This window comes from Balaenoptera musculus, chromosome 2 (assembly GCF_009873245.2).
Source record: "Balaenoptera musculus isolate JJ_BM4_2016_0621 chromosome 2, mBalMus1.pri.v3, whole genome shotgun sequence".
Taxonomy (NCBI): domain Eukaryota; kingdom Metazoa; phylum Chordata; class Mammalia; order Artiodactyla; family Balaenopteridae; genus Balaenoptera; species Balaenoptera musculus.
The window spans coordinates 618,426-634,686 of NC_045786.1; the positions used below are offsets into that span (position 1 = coordinate 618,426).

The following is a 16,261-nucleotide window of genomic DNA, read 5'->3' on the forward strand; positions in this document are numbered from 1 at the left end:
CCACCCTTGGAAACAGTGAAGTAGATACCAAGTGCAAGAGCCATCTTCAAGACAGTACACACATAATTTGAAGATACTTTATTAAGCTCAAAGGTTTTCCATTACTTTTATTTATAAACTCTTACTAGTCAAAAAGAAAATAAATAATAAAAATCTATATCTTCAGGAAACTTTTAACAACATAATTTCGTTTTACACGTTTGTCAATCTTAAATTATTACAATTTAGATACATTCAATCATTACACAATACCAGGAAGGTCAGCCTTAAAGATATCGATAATGTCTATACTGGTAAGTAAAATAATGGTAAAAAAAAAAAAAAAAAAAAGATTCCAGTATGTTAATGATGGGAATATAGAATTATCTTCTTGATCTTGGATTTTAAATATATGGACTTAAAAAAACCAATATTCCTGTTCTCTCAAATAGCGGCTGACACTGTCTCAGAAGCAAGCTGTCTAAAGAACTAGTCTGTCCTTGCTAGAGCGGGAGCTGAGGATGCATAAAGTACAGAATCAAGGGCCCTTTGCAACATTAATCAAAGGCCATGGAGTTGGCCCTGCCGCATTAAATTTTAACCGAATCTCTTTTCTAAGCATCAAGGGTGGCCACGTAAACGTCACTTGCAAGACCACGTATGTATATTACCCGATAAAAGATTTTTCAAATTGCTGAAGTGCCTCTTTTCATTTTAAAAAATACTGCCCAGCTCTCATGTAAAAAGGGAGAAAGGCTGGACAATTATATTTCTATAACACCTCCACCACCATCACCAAAAAGGACTCCGTTTCTACCACGTTACACTATCTCTACCTCCGCAGGAAAGAACTGAGGCAATTGTCTGTAAATGAAAAAAAACAAAACCAAAAACAAACCATGTACTATTTCTGAACAAAGTATTTGGACTGCCTAAATTATAATTCATTTCCTAGGAAGTCCTGATTTTTCGGAAATTTCAGTCAATGTTCAAAGAGAATATTCTACCCAAACCACCTAAGGAAGATTTGTACTTTCTTAGACCAGCCACACAACTATAAAGTATGGCTTCAGTATTAGATCTGGCAACCCACCAACCCCTTTTTAAACTAAATTGCTTGCTATTTAGTTAATTAACTTAGAACTTGCTGTTTGGATTATGCTGTCAAGTAACAATGTCTGGTTATCTAACTATTTAGCTGTGAGTGTGTATTAAGGTATGAAATTTGACACGTCCGAAGGAAACTCAGTGAGTCATGCTATCAAATGTGCACACAGAACACACTTGTGGATCTGCATATGAATAAAGCTCAAATATTTACATGGAATGTTGACCCTGACTTATAAAACTACTATCTTAAATTATGACATCTTTACATACAATTTATTTTATGAATAGCCTCATTTGATAATTAAAAAAATATGTCTTTCAAATATTTCATAAATATATAAAATTTCACTACACTATTTTTCTTTAAACAGGACATCTAAACTCTCTTTACAAATCAACAAAAAATATTGTTTTTTCTGTTTGAAAGTCACAGATGCAATGATTTCTGACTGACAGGGTCTTATGGCATGCAAGAATGGGAGGACATGTTCTCTTATACAACTATGGACATTTCTGGTATTTTGAACTATATAATTTACTCACTGAAGATGAGTAGCATCAAAGAAAAATGAGAGATCCCATCTAAATATTTACAACAAAAGAGTCTTTCTTAAACTTCTTTAAAAATGGCAAGATTAGGATGGTATCTGGCCAGTGTTAAGAAATATTTTGATGACAAAGAAATAAGTTAATATCACATGAAAAGTTTTCTAAAATATATCTTATAGTGCAATTTAAATATATTGTGATCAATTGCACACATTTGAAAAATGATCACATTTTCTTTAACTGTATCAGTAGCATGTAAAACCTACTTTTAGAATAGGAATCATTCTTATAATTTATTGGGAAAATCCAAAGCCAGATAACTGGCTCCAGAATTTCTGGTGAGTCCAGAAATATTTTATGAGGATTTACAAATAAAAATGTCCTTTGTAATCTTACTTGCCCCAGGATATCGCCATTCTTAAGCCATAAAGAAAGGTTTTTAGTTTCAAAAATAATAATTTTTAAAAGCCCATCTTCCCTTATTAAACATTTGTTGAGTCACTGATATATGCACTCATAAGGCCTTCTCAAACTGTAACTGTGAATATATTGTGTCTACGTAAGAAAAAGGTTGCACTTCCTGAATAGTAAGAGGACTCGGCCTTACTGCCAGCCCAGTTCGCGGTCCTGAAGACCGCGAACTGAATGTATTCAGCGGCTGACATGCAAACTCCAAGGCAGTGACGATGTCGGAGACCAGCTGAAGCACTGAACTCCCGTGTACATTCTCCAGCTATGTCTCTCTAAAAAGTTCAACCCCATTTTGGAGATTGAGCTACACAGTCAAGACAACCAGAAGGCTGAAAGCTTTGCTCAGACAGAATACGGTACTGTGCAGATTTTGATTGTGGACCTTAAACTCAAACACTGTGCTTGAAATAAGGCTGTAAAAAGATACAAACAAAACCAACATTCAATTTTAACCAAGATTGCACATCTTAACAGTGATATAGATTAAAAAACCCTACCACCAAGATGGTAACTGATTTAATCATGCACTCTACAGAAAAGATAATTATGGAAATTTCCCTTAGTTATGAATGCAACCAGCTCACTGGAACCCAGTGGGTATCTGTCTCCAATTTGTCAAAAGTTGTTTTTAGCTCACTGAATGCCATGGTGAGATCATCATTTACTATAGTTTTGTCAAAAAGATGACCATATTGACTTTCCATTATCTGGGCAGATTTAATCATTTCTTGAAAGTCTTCTTCCTACAAAAAGAAGTATTTTAAAAAATTGGTTAACTAGGCAATTTTATCACGTCACGTCAATGCAAATATTGCACAACTGGTTTATCTAATGTTGTTCCGTGTTCACTATTTCACCTCAGCCACGAAAGAAAATTACCTCTTTAACTATAAATTCTTCAGAAGCCATAATTTCTAATACCCTTTCTCTCTATTTGCTTGTAACTAAACTGCCCTGGCAAGAGTCAAAACTCCTGTCTTACCTAAATTTCAGGATAATTAGTCACTCGCTTATCATTACAGAGATATTTCAGTATTAAAGTAGAATTGTTTACCCTGAGGCTCTGCCTGCCTTGTTCACATTTATTCATAGCAAGGAATGTATAACAAACTACTTTTTCAGAGTTGGATACATTTATGAAAGGACACTTATATCATGTCCTTCTACGTCTCAGTAAAAGTGGGAAGTGGGCCAGGGGCCCTTCATACTCACATTTTTGAAACCAGTAAGAATTTTAGTTGATTATAAAACAAGACTATATACATAAATGTGAGTTAAATCTTATGCTATCATTTATTTTCTTCATTGAGAAATTTTCACATAGTACAATACTATAATAAATAGTACAATAATTCTTTATACTGTGACATCCTGGAGTCATTTCAGAGTCTACATTTCAATGTCATAGAAGATTTTCACAACAACAGAAATTTTAATTTTAGTGTTAATCCAGAGCCCTGAGTAATTAACCTCATATAACAGCACCTGTTCAGTATGGTTGCGTATTGTCAGTACTTTAGAAAAAAGATATTTTTAAAATACTGGGAATCAAAAACATTACCTGTATTTGGTACCCACAATTAATAGTTTACAAATTAATACAGCCTAAAGTTAAAGATGAGTTAATTAAGAGAGGGAGAGGAAAAAACCTTCTGCCATTAAATTTCTCTGCTTTTTATTTTTGATCCTAAAGTAGAATACATCGTCTTAAGGTTAAAAACAAAAAACAATGAAAGGCCCTGCCAGAGTCATTCTAGTCATTAACAAACCACAGCTGCCATTTCTAATAACAGTCAAAGGAAATACAAATACAGATTGAATAATACAAGTCTACTTGTCCTACACCCAAAATGATGCTTTTTCTTTCACTATGCTAAATATGATGTTGATAGAAACAGACAAGGCAAATTATCAAATCTTCATCTAGACTACTAATGAGTAATAGTAACTGACTTTGGTATTTTTCCCTTTAAAAATAAAGGCTAGTTGAAAACTCAGTGGTCTAACTTTTTACATGTGCCTTCAAAAAGTTTATAAGTATACATAATAGCATACAAAATAGTTTTGAGTCAGTGTAACATGAAGATCATTCAGTCACAGTGCAATCACTAAATGCGTGCACCCAAATACAGCTCTGTCTCGCGTGGGTGTTTGGATCCCACCTTCATCTACTGCAGTCTCCCTAATGCAGTCACTACGGCACATATGACTTTTAAGTCCTGCTTGTGTACTTTCAGTAAAGCACCCTCACACTCACCGTAAAGGGCTTTGCAGCACCTTGGTCATCTCTGCTTGAAATAATCTTTGCATTTTTTCTTGTCTCCCTCAAACGCTCTATTGATGGAGGCTTTATAAATATCACATAGGGCTTAAATTCTAGTGTCCTTAAGTGCTTCACTGTCTGCAATGAAGAAAATAAGTTTTCTTACATTTCTTCATAATGTCATGAGTAAGTTTTATAACAAAACTGAATTTTCTTTCTAAGGAGAAAATTCCTTAAAATTAGTTCCTAATTAAGGGTAGCAGGTCTTTCAATATATTGTTATTCAATCAGTTATTGACAATTAAATGTAATAGACACCTCTAAAAAGATGGAGAATGTAACATGTCGTTAAAAATGCTTTGAAATATGCCATAATTAATATTGAAGAGAAGCAGCTAAAAATACCAGAAAATGAGTTTTTAGATCTAATACCCAAAAGATGCTATGAGTTAACTTTCTTTACAGGAAAGTCTTCCAACCGTCCTGTTTAAGCCTCTTCCTGATCTCAGGCTGAGATCTCCCTCCTCTTCCATTCTGCCCTTCAGAGTCCCCTACAAAGGGCAAGCCCCCTGCTTTTCACGAAGCTCGTCAGCAGTGCCCCTGGGTAACGAGGAGAATGCTGTGGGCTGCGTCTCTGCTGGGGGTCTGTGGTGAGACAGGGAAGCGAACTGCTTCACCCACTGGCACTCAGTCCACGTGACGTGAGCTCCCAGGGTGCCAGGCAAGCTCTACCTGGCGACTTGTACCTGGTACACAGTTCCTGTGAGATGCCCGCGGCTCTTGCCAGGCAGTTTACACTTCTAGGATATTTACAGAACCAAAATCAATGAAAGAGGACTGAGAACCAAAATGTCCATTGTCAAAAATTATGAACACATAACAATGCATACATGAAATACATTATGCATATAATGCAACATATTTTTAAATACAAGATACATAGAAGAAATATCTAAGAGACATTATACTTGGCAAACACTGAATCTAAATAAGAGTTACAAACACAGATGTCGAGGTTTCCCTGACCCCTGTTTCCTAATAACAACATGGGCTTTTTTTCAGCAGAAGCTTCTCAACTTACATTTAAATGCTTTTGTCACCTTAGGAAAGCCACCTATATGCCAAAAGTGAGTAGATTTCAGATTTACCCCACACTGAAATGCTCAAATGTGGTAGATTACATGGGCTAGAAGGGTGTTGAATAGGTCACTGTTCACTTACATGAGGCTGAACGTCCAACAAACAAACTTTGTTTTTAGCTAGGACAGACCGAACTGAGTCTATACTTGTGCCGTAATAGTTGTTTTTATATTCACCATATTCAATAAACCTGTAGAAATCAGAATCATTTGTGAATTATATATACATATATATGGCAGACATAATTCATATATAAAAGATGTTTTTGCTGAACATGTAATTTTTTAAACTGTTTTTAATAAAATAACTAGGTCCAAGTACTCCAGAATGTCAATTTTAAAAAATCTTCTATTTTATTTTTTCAAATCAGTAACACTTGCTTGTATTACACTTAAGCAGAAAAAAAGTACTTTAGTCCAGCAGGACTCTAATGTTTTCCATCACCTCTTTTTCAGAACTAATGCAATGCAATAAAACAGTGAATAAGCCAAACAATAAAAACTACTGAAATTTCACTGCACACGAAAGAACAACCAAGCTCAGCTTTAGAACTCGAGGAGGACCGGCCGGTGGCTAACGCGAGCAGGACAGCTGAGAACGTGCCAACACGAAAAAAGCATTTCGACGTCTCAATAAAATCCCACAATCCCGCATTAGAACACACATTGCTCCCTGATACCCTAAAATATCCATGCTTCAGCAAATGGAAAACCGGGGGCTAGGAGACCTAGCGCTTGCTAGAGGATATGGTACAAGCAAGATGATTAACATTATTTCGGTTTTTTGAAGAGCCAATGAGAGAGAGGGAGGTACGTGGAAAAGACTGGAACTAGGGATCTATTACACAGTTATTAGTTACTAAAATAAAGTTCTATCTAAATTCTACGTTAAGATTCAATTACTGGGGTAGGACGATCTCACAATAATACATTAGCAAAATAATCCCGACACATTCAATTTACCAGATACACAACAGCTCTAGGTTACTAAAAAATTACAGGCAAAGATGGGTAATAACCACGAACTGAATTATCTTTTTATCAGTTTCAAATATTATTATAAAAATGAAAATTCATTTCAGATGGAAGGGAGCCCTCAGTTGTCTACAACTAGACATATGGGCACATGTTTAAAAACAACAGTTCCACAAAGATTCTAAAAGAAGTCCACATACTTGTTATTTTGTACATCGGTCTCAAACAAATGCTTGGAAATGAAGACATATTCAACACCATCACTCTCCTGGCTTCTTCTTGGTCTGGTGGTGTCTGTGATTTAATTAAAAAGAGTTCAGAAAAGTCTGCATCAGCCACCCTAAGGAAAATACTAAAAAAGAAATGATCATATATTTGATTAAAGGACTTTTCTTAAACAAGATTTTAAAACTTAAAAAGCAAATTAGCTAATAAAATATAGGAATCCCATTAATTCAGTCTTTCCACTGATATTAAAGTTATATTGATTTGAAGATGGATTCAAAATTAAATTGCATTATGTGTATGCTATTAATTATTCTGAAGGGGCTTTAATATGTTAATTAAACAAAAATGGTATTTCAACCCTTGAGGAAAAACTCCTTTCTTTTGCAAATAATATGCTTATTATCGTCATTTATTGATTCTTTATTCATTGTAAGCAAGTCTACTGCCCACTAGGTTGAAAGGTAAACTCTAAAATTATTTTACGATTGTCTGCACAGGGCACATGGTGTATGCCATCAATGCTTTGTTTTCCCAATCAAAGTCAGACTTCTATGTGCTATTCATTCCTCCTTTGCAAAATCATAAACATCTTCTTGAAATACAAGTGAACTTCTAAACTTTCAGCAATTTTGCCTAATTATTTGCTACTGAATTATAATGGAGCAGAAAATACAGTGTTAACTTTAAAAACAAAACCCTCAGGAACTGCAGCGCTGATGTGGCATGTGAAAAACTGACTACAGTCCATCCTTCCTGCTGATTACAACTAAAACCTCTGGACCCAAAACATCTATTTTTGTTTTGAGCACTTCGAAAATAAAAAAAGCAGGTAGACTGTGGAAGAGAGTCAACCGCCCTGGGGAAGGGTTTAACTTTTATTTCCTTTAAGCTTTGCCCTAGGGGTGGGCTCATTCACAGAGCAGCATGGAGGAATGTGTGTCTAAATTCCAAGAGAAGCCCTGACTTTCTGGTGAAAAGGACCAGGAAAAAAACACCCCTGTGAGCTGAAGAGTGTGCAGGGAATCCAGGAAGGGAGAGAGCTGGAGAAGGGAATACTCTAATTCTGTGCACAAACCAACACTAGCCTAAGAATAACCCCTAAGCTGTACACATGCAGCCCAGACGCAAACCAGCATAGCAAAGTTTTAAGAAGCGAATTAAGATTAGCATACACAAGTCTCAGCCTAATCCGTAAGTAGTGGAAGTACAGAACACACCCAAACCAATGGAGAGAAGGCTTAGAGAAGCTGAGCTGAGATCTGCACTATGCACACAAGTTGCAAACTAATCCCTGAACTACACATGACAGGGGAGACCCAAACCAACACAGCAAAAGTTTACAGAACTTAAGCGAGATTTAAACCATAACTTGCAGAAAATGAGGTAAAACTTACAGTCTAAACATAAACTAGTCGGTTACTTGCTAAAATAAAACATCACCGTTCTCCAGAATATTATAACAGGACCTGGGGTCAACAGAACGTTGTGTTCGTAATATCCGGGATGCAGTGTTCTATTATTCAACAGAAAAGAACCGAGAAAAGGAGGAGCTTCAAGATGGCAGAAGAGTAAGACGCGGAGATCACCTTCCTCTCCACAGATACGTTAGAAATATATCTACACGTGGAACAACCCCTACAGAACACCCACTGAACGCTGGCAGAAGACGTCAGACCTCCCAAAAGGCAAGAAACTCCCCACGTACCTGGGTAGGGCAAAAGAAAAAAGAAATAACAGAGACAAAAGAATAGGAACGGGACCTGCATCTCTGGAGGGAGCTGTGAAGGAGGAAAGGTTTCCACACACTAGGAGCCCCTTCGCGGGCAGAGACTGCGGGTGGCAGAGGGGGGAAGCTTCGGAGCCGCGGAGGAGAGCGCAGCCACAGGGGTGCGGAGGGCAAAGCGGAGAGATTCCCGCACGGAGGATCGGTGCCGACCAGCACACACCAGCCCGAGAGGCTTGTCTGCTCACCCGCCGGGGCGGGCGGGGGCTGGGAGCTGAGGCTCGGGCTTCAGTGCTAGCCGGGAGGGAGTCCGGGAAAAAGTCTGCAGCTGCCGAAGAGGCAAGAGACGTTTTTTTGCCTCTTTGTTTAGCGGTGCGCGAGGAGAGGGGATTCAGAGCGCAGCCTAAACGAGCTCCAGAGACGGGCGCGAGCCGCGGCGATCAGCGCGGACCCCAGAGACGGGCACGAGACGCTAAGGCTGCTGCTGCCGCCACCAGGAAGCCTGTGTGCGAGCACAGGTCACTCTCCACACTGCCCCTCCCGGGAGCCGGTGCAGCCCGCCACGGCCAGGCTCCCGTGATCCGGGGACAACTTCCCCGGGAGAACGCACGGCGCGCCTCAGGCTGCTGCAACGTCACGATGCCTCTGACGCCGCAGGCTCACCCCGCCTCCTCCGTACCCCTCCCTCCCCCCCGGCCTGAGTGAGCCAGAGCCCCCGAAGCAGCTGCTCCTTTAACCCCGTCCTGTGTGAGCGAAGAACAGACGCCCTCAGGCGACCTACATGCAGAGGCAGGGCCAAATCCAAAGCTGAACCCCGGGAGCTGTGCAAAGAAGAGAAAGGGAAATTTCTCCCAGCAGCCTCAGGAGCAGCGGATTAAAGCTCCACAAACAACTTGATGTGCCTGCATCTGTGGAATACCTGAATAGACAACGAATCATCCCAAATTCAGGAGGTGGGCTTTGGGAGCAAGATATATTATTTTTTCCCCTTTTCCTCTTTTTGTGAGTGTGTATGTGTATGCTGCTCGGTGAGATTTGTCTGTACAGCTTTGCTTTTACCATTTGTCCTAGGGTTCTGTCCATTTTTTTTTTAACTTAAAAAATTTTTTTTTCTTAATAATTTCTTATTTTCATAACTTTATTTTATTTTACTTTATTTTATTTTATCTTCTTCTTTCTTTTTTTTCTCCCTTTTATTCTGAGCCGTGTGGAGGACAGGCTCTTGGTGCTCCAGCCAGGCATCAGGGCTGTGCGTCTGAGGTGGGAGAGCCAAGCTCAGGACACTGGTCCACAAGAGACCTCCCAGCTCCACGTAATATCAAACAGTGAAAATCTCCCAGAGATCTCCATCTCAATGCCAAGACCCAGCTCCACTCAACGAACAGCAAGCTACAGTGCAGGACACTCTATGCCAAACAACTAGCAAGACAGGAACACAGCCCCATCCATTAGCAGAGAGGCTGTCTAAAATCATAATAAGGTCACAGACACCCCAAAACACACCACGGGATGTGGTCCTGCCCACGAGAAAGACAAGATCCAGACTCATCCACCAGAATACAGGCACTAGTCCCCTCCACCAGGAATCCTACACAACTCACTGAACCAACCTTAGCCACTGGGACACCAAAAACAATGGAAACTATGAACCTGCAGCCTGCGAAAAGGAGACCCCAAACACAGTAAGTTAAGCAAAGTGAGAAGACAGAGAAACACACAGCAGATGAAGGAGCAAGGCAAAAACCCACCAGACCTAACAAATGAAGAGGAAATAGGCAGTCTACCTGAAAAAGAATTCAGAATAATGAGAGTAAAGATGATCCAGTATCTTGGAAATAGAATGGAGAAAATACAAGAAACGTTTAACAAGGACCTAGAAGAACTAAAGAGCAAACAGAGATGAACAACACAATAAAAGAAATTTAAAATTCTCTAGAAGGGATCAATAGCAGAATAACTGAGGCAGAAGAACGGATAAGTGACCTGGAAGATAAAATAGTGGAAATAACTACCACAGAGCAGAATAAAGAAAAAAGAATGAAAAGATTTGAGGACAGTCTCAGAGACCTCTGGGACAACATTAAACGCACCAACATTCGAATTATAGGGGTCCCAGAAGAAGAAGAGAAAAAGAAAGGAACTGAGAAAATATTTGAAGAGATTATAGTTGAAAACTTCCCATATTAATATGGGAAAGGAAATAGTTAATCAAGTCCAGGAAGCACAGAGAGTCCCATACAGGATAAATCCAAGGAGAAACACGCCAAGACACATATTAATCAAACAATCAAAAACGAAATACAAAGAACAAATATTAAAAGCAGCAAGGGAAAAACAACAAGGAACACATAAGGGAATCCCCATAAGGTTAACAGCTGATCTTTCAGCAGAAACTCTGCAAGCCAGAAGGGAGTGGCAGGACATATTTAAAGTGATGAAAGAGAAAAACCTACAACCAAGATTACTCTACCCAGGAAGGATCTCATTCAGATTTGACGTAGAAATTAAAAGCTTTACAGACAAGCAAAAGCTAAGAGAATTTAGTACCACCAAACCAGCTCTACAACAAATGCTAATGGAACTTCTCTAAGCAGGAATCACAGGAGAAGGAAAAGACCTACAATAACAAACCCAAAACAATTAAGAAAATTGGAATAGGAACATACATATTGATAATTACCTTAAATGTAAATGGATTAAATGCCCCAACGAAAAGACATAGACTGGATGAATGGATACAAAAACAAGACCCGTATATATGCTGTCTACAAGAGACCCACTTCAGACCCAGGGACACATACAGACTGAAATTGAGGGGATGGAAAAAGATATTCCATGCAAATGGAAATCAAAAGAAAGCTGGAGTAGCAATTCTCATATCAGACAAAATGGACTTTAAAACAAAGACTATTACAAGAGACAAAGAAGGACACTACATAATGATCAAGGGATCAATCCAATAAGAAGATATAACAATTGTAAATATTTATGCACCCAACATAGGAACACCTCAATACATAAGGCAAATACTAACAGCCATAAAAGGGGAAATCGACAGTAACACAATCATAGTAGGGAACTTTGACACACCACTTTCACCAATGGACAGATCATCCAAAATGAAAATAAATAAGGAAACACAAGCTTTAAATGATACATTAAACAAGATGGGCTTAATTGATATTTAAAGGACATTCCATCCAAAAACAACAGAATAAACATTCTTCTCAAGTGCTCATGGAACATTCTCCAAGATAGATCATATCTTGGGTCACAAATCAAGCCTTGGTAAATTTAAGAAAATTGAAATCATATCAAGTATCTTTTCTGACCACAATGCTATGAGACTAGATGTCAATTACAGGAAAAAATCTGAAAGAAATACAAACACATGGAGGCTAAACAACGCACTACTTAATAACCAAGAGATCACTGGAGAAATCAAAGAAGAAATAAAAAAATACCTAGAAACAAATGACAATTAAAACACAACGACCCAAAACCTATGGGATGCAGCAAAAGCAGTTATAAGAGGGAAGTTTATAGCTATACAAGCCTACCTTAAGAAACAAGAAACATCTCAAATAAACAACTTAACCTTACACCTAAAGCAATTAGAGAAAGGAGAACAAAAAAACCCCAAAGTTAGCAGAAGGAAAGAAATCATAAAGATCAGATCAGAAATAAATGAAAAAGAAATGAAGGAAACGATAGCAAAGATCAATAAAACTAAAAGCTGGTTCTTTAAGAAGATAAACAAAATTGATAAACCATTAGCCAGACTCATCAAGAAAAAAGGGAGAAGACTCAAATCAATAGAAATGAAAAAGGAGAAGCAACAACTGACACTGCAGAAATACAAAGGATCATGAGAGATTACTATAAGCAACCATATGCCAATAAAACAGACATCCTGGAGGAAATGGACAAATTCTTAGAAATGCACAACCTTCCGAGACTGAACCAGGAAGAAACAGAAAATATGAAGAGATCAATCACAAGCACTGAAATTGAAACTGTGATTAAAAATCTTCCAACAAACAAAAGCCCAGGACCAGATGGCTTCACAGGCGAATTCTATCAAACATTTAGAGAAGAGCTAACACCTATCCTTCTCAAACTCTTCCAAAATATAGCAGAGGGAGGAACACTCCCAAACTCATTCTACGAGGCCACCATCACCCTGATACCAAAACCAGACAAAGATGTCACAAAGAAAGAAAACTACAGGCCAATATCACTGATGAACATAGATGCAAAAATCCTCAACAAAATACTAGCAAACAGAATCCAACAGCACATTAAAAGGATCATACACTACGATCAAGTGGGGTTTATCCCAGGAATGCAAGGATTCTTCAATATACACAAATCAATCAACGTGATACACCATATTAACAAACTGGAGGAGAAAAACCATATGATCATCTCAATAGATGCAGAGAAAGAAAGCTTTTGACAAAATTCAACACCCATTTATGATAAAAATCCTCTAGAAAGTAGGCATAGAGGCAACTTTCCTCAACATAATAAAGGCCATGTATGACAAACCCACAGCCGACATCGTCCTCAATGGTGAAAAACTGAAACCATTTCCACTAAGATCAGGAACAAGACAAGGGTGTCCACTCTCACCACTCTTATTCAACATAGTTTTGGAAGTTTTAGACACAGCAATCAGAGAAGAGAAAGAAATAAAAGGGATCCAGATTGGAAAAGAAGAAGTAAAGCTGTCACTGTTTGCAGATGACATGATACTACACATAGAGAATCCTAAAGATGCTACCAGAAAACTACTAGAGCTAATCAATGAATTTGGTAAAGTAGCAGGATACAAAATTAATGCACAGAAATCTCTTGCATTCCTATACACTAATGATGAAAAATCTGAAAGTGAAATTAAGGAAACACTCCCATTTACCATTGCAACAAAAAGAATAAAATATCTAGGAATAAACCTACCCAAGGAGACAAAAGACCTGTACGCAGAAAATTATAAGACACTGATGAAACAAATTAAAGATGATACAAATAGATGGAGAGATATACCATGTTCTTGAATTGGAAGAATCAATACTGTGAAAATAACTATACTACCCAAAGCAATCTACAGATTCAATGCAATCCCTATCAAACTACCACTCGCATTTTTCACTGAACTAGAACAAAAAATTTCACAATTTGTATGGAAACACAAAATACCCTGAATAGCCAAAGCAATCTTGAGGAAGAAAAACAGAGCTGGAGGAATCAGGCTCCTGGACTTCAGACTATACCACAAGGCTACAGTAATCAAGACAGTATGGTACTGGCATAAAAACAGAAATATAGATCAATGGAACAGGACAGAAAGTCCAGAGATAAACTCATGCACATATGGTCACCCTATCTTTGATAAAGGAGGCAAGAATGTAATGTAGAAAAGACAGCCTCTTCAATAAGTGGTGCTGAGAAAACTGGACAGCTACATGTAAAAGAATGAAATTAGAGCACTCTCTAACACCATACATAAAAATAAACTCAAAATGGATTAAAGACCTAAATGTAAGCCAGACACTATAAAACTCTTAGAGGAAAACATAGGCAGAACACTCTATGACATAAATCACAGCAAGATCCTTTTTGACCCACTTTCTAGAGAAATGGAAATAAAAACAAATGGGACCTAATGAAACTTAAAAGCTTTTGCACAGCAAAGGAAACCATAAACAAGACGAAAAGATAACCCTCAGAATGGGAGAAAATATTTGCAAATGAAGCAAGTGACAAGGGATTAATCTCCAAAATATACAAGCAGCTCATGCAGCTCAATATCAAAGAAACAAACAACCTAATCCAAAAATGGGCAGAAGACCTAAATAGACATTTCTCCAAAGAAGATATACAGATTGCCAACAAACACATGAAAGGATGCTCAACATCACTAATCATTAGAGAAATGCAAATCAAGACTACAATGAGGTATCACCTCACACTGGTCAGAATGGCCATCATCAAAAAATCTACAAACAATAAATGCTGGAGAGGGTGTGGAGAAAAGGGAACCCTCTTGCATTGTCGGTGGGAATGTAAATTGATACAGTCACTATGGAGAACAGTATGGAGGTTCCTTAAAAAACGAAAAATAGAATTACCATATGACCCAGCAATCCCACTACTGGGTATATACCTTGAGAAAACCATAATTCAAAAAGAAACATGTACCACAATGTTCACTGCAGCTCTATTTACAATAGCCAGGACATTAGGAATCAACCTAAGCGTCCACCGACAGATGAATGGATAAAGAAGATGTGGCACAGATATACAATGGAATATTACTCAGCCATAAAAAGAAACGAAATTGAGTTATTTGTAGTGAGGTGGATGGACCTAGAGTCTGTCATACAGAGTGAAGTAAGTCAGAAAGAGAAAAACAAATACTGTATCCTAACACATATATGGAATCTAAAAAAAAAAAAAAAAATGGTTCTGACAAACCTAGGGGCAGGACAGGAATAAAGATGCAGACATAGAGAATGGACTTGAGGACATGGGGAGGGGGAAGGGCAAGCTGGGGTGAAGTGAGAGAGTGGCATGGACATATATACACTACCAAACGTAAAATAGATAGCTAGTGGGAAGCAGCCGCATAGCACAGGGAGATCAGCTCGGTGCTTTGCGACCACCTAGAGGGGTGGGACAGGCAGGGTGGGAGGGAGGCTCAAGAGGGAGGGGATATGGGGATATATGTATACATATAGCTGATTCACTTTGTTATACAGCAGAAACTAACACACCATTGTAGTGCAATTATATTCCAATAAAGATGTTAAAAAAAAAAGAAAAAGATATCAGACTTGTGATTATCAGAAGTGGTGGGAGGGTTTGGAGGTAGGTAGGGGGGCAGGATGAAGGTGGTCAAAAGGGACAAACTTCCAGTAATAAGATAAATAAGAATTGGACATGTAATGTACACCATGATGATTATAGTTAACATTGATGCATTGTATATTTGAAAGTTGCTAAGAGAATGGATCCTAAAATTTCTCATCACAAGGAAAAAAACTTTTCTGTCTTTTTTTTCTTTGGTATCTATATGAGATGATTCATTAACTCAACTTATGTTGGTGATCACTGTGCAATATATGTAAGTGAAGACCTTATGCTGTACACCTTAAATTTATACAGTGTTATAATATCAGTTATATCAATAAAACTGAAAGACAAAAAATATAATTTTAACAGAAAAAAAATTAACAAAATAGAAAAAAAAGACAATAAAGAAAAACAAACAAAATTTTAAAATCTAATTACACTGATCAAGAAAAAAAGAGAAAATCACCTATATAAAGAATGAAAAAGGGGTTATTACCACAGAGCCTATGGATATTAAAAAGGATAAGAGAATATTATGTTCTATTTAATGCCAACATATTTGATAATTTAGATGAAATGGGCAAATTTCTTGAAAAATACAATGAATCAAAATTGAAATAAGAGGAGACAAAAAAATCTAAATATCTCTGCATCTACTACATAAATCAAATTTATTTTTTAAAACCTTCCCCAAAAGAAAGCTTCAGGCCTAGATGACAGATGATGCCTATCAATCATTCAAGGATGAAATAACACTAATCTTACATAAACATTGTTTGCGGGTAGGAGGAGGAATCACTGCTTAATTCATTTTATGATATTAGTACAATCATAACAGCAAAATCTAACACATTAGAAAATAAGATTACAGACAAATATGCATCATATTTAGGCACGAAACTCACTACCAATTTTAGCAAGTCAAATTCTATTTGTGTATATATATATAAAGATTCCAGATCATAA

General features: G+C 37.6%; 1 protein-coding gene across 2 annotated transcripts in view; it reads right to left on the reverse strand.

Moving 5' to 3' along the window:
* Positions 1 to 63: 63 nt before the first annotated feature.
* MPP7 (membrane palmitoylated protein 7) overlaps positions 64 to 16,261 on the reverse strand; it is a 262,627-nt gene continuing 246,429 nt past the window's right edge. For both annotated transcript variants that reach the window (XM_036841370.1, XM_036841369.1), the window contains 4 exons: positions 6,687 to 6,780; positions 5,594 to 5,702; positions 4,367 to 4,510; positions 64 to 2,852 (listed from right to left, as the gene is read on the reverse strand). In XM_036841370.1, coding sequence (XP_036697265.1) covers positions 2,673 to 2,852; positions 4,367 to 4,510; positions 5,594 to 5,702; positions 6,687 to 6,780 — 527 coding nt within the window. In that variant the 3' untranslated portion in view covers positions 64 to 2,672. The remainder of the gene's footprint in view (positions 2,853 to 4,366; positions 4,511 to 5,593; positions 5,703 to 6,686; positions 6,781 to 16,261) is intronic.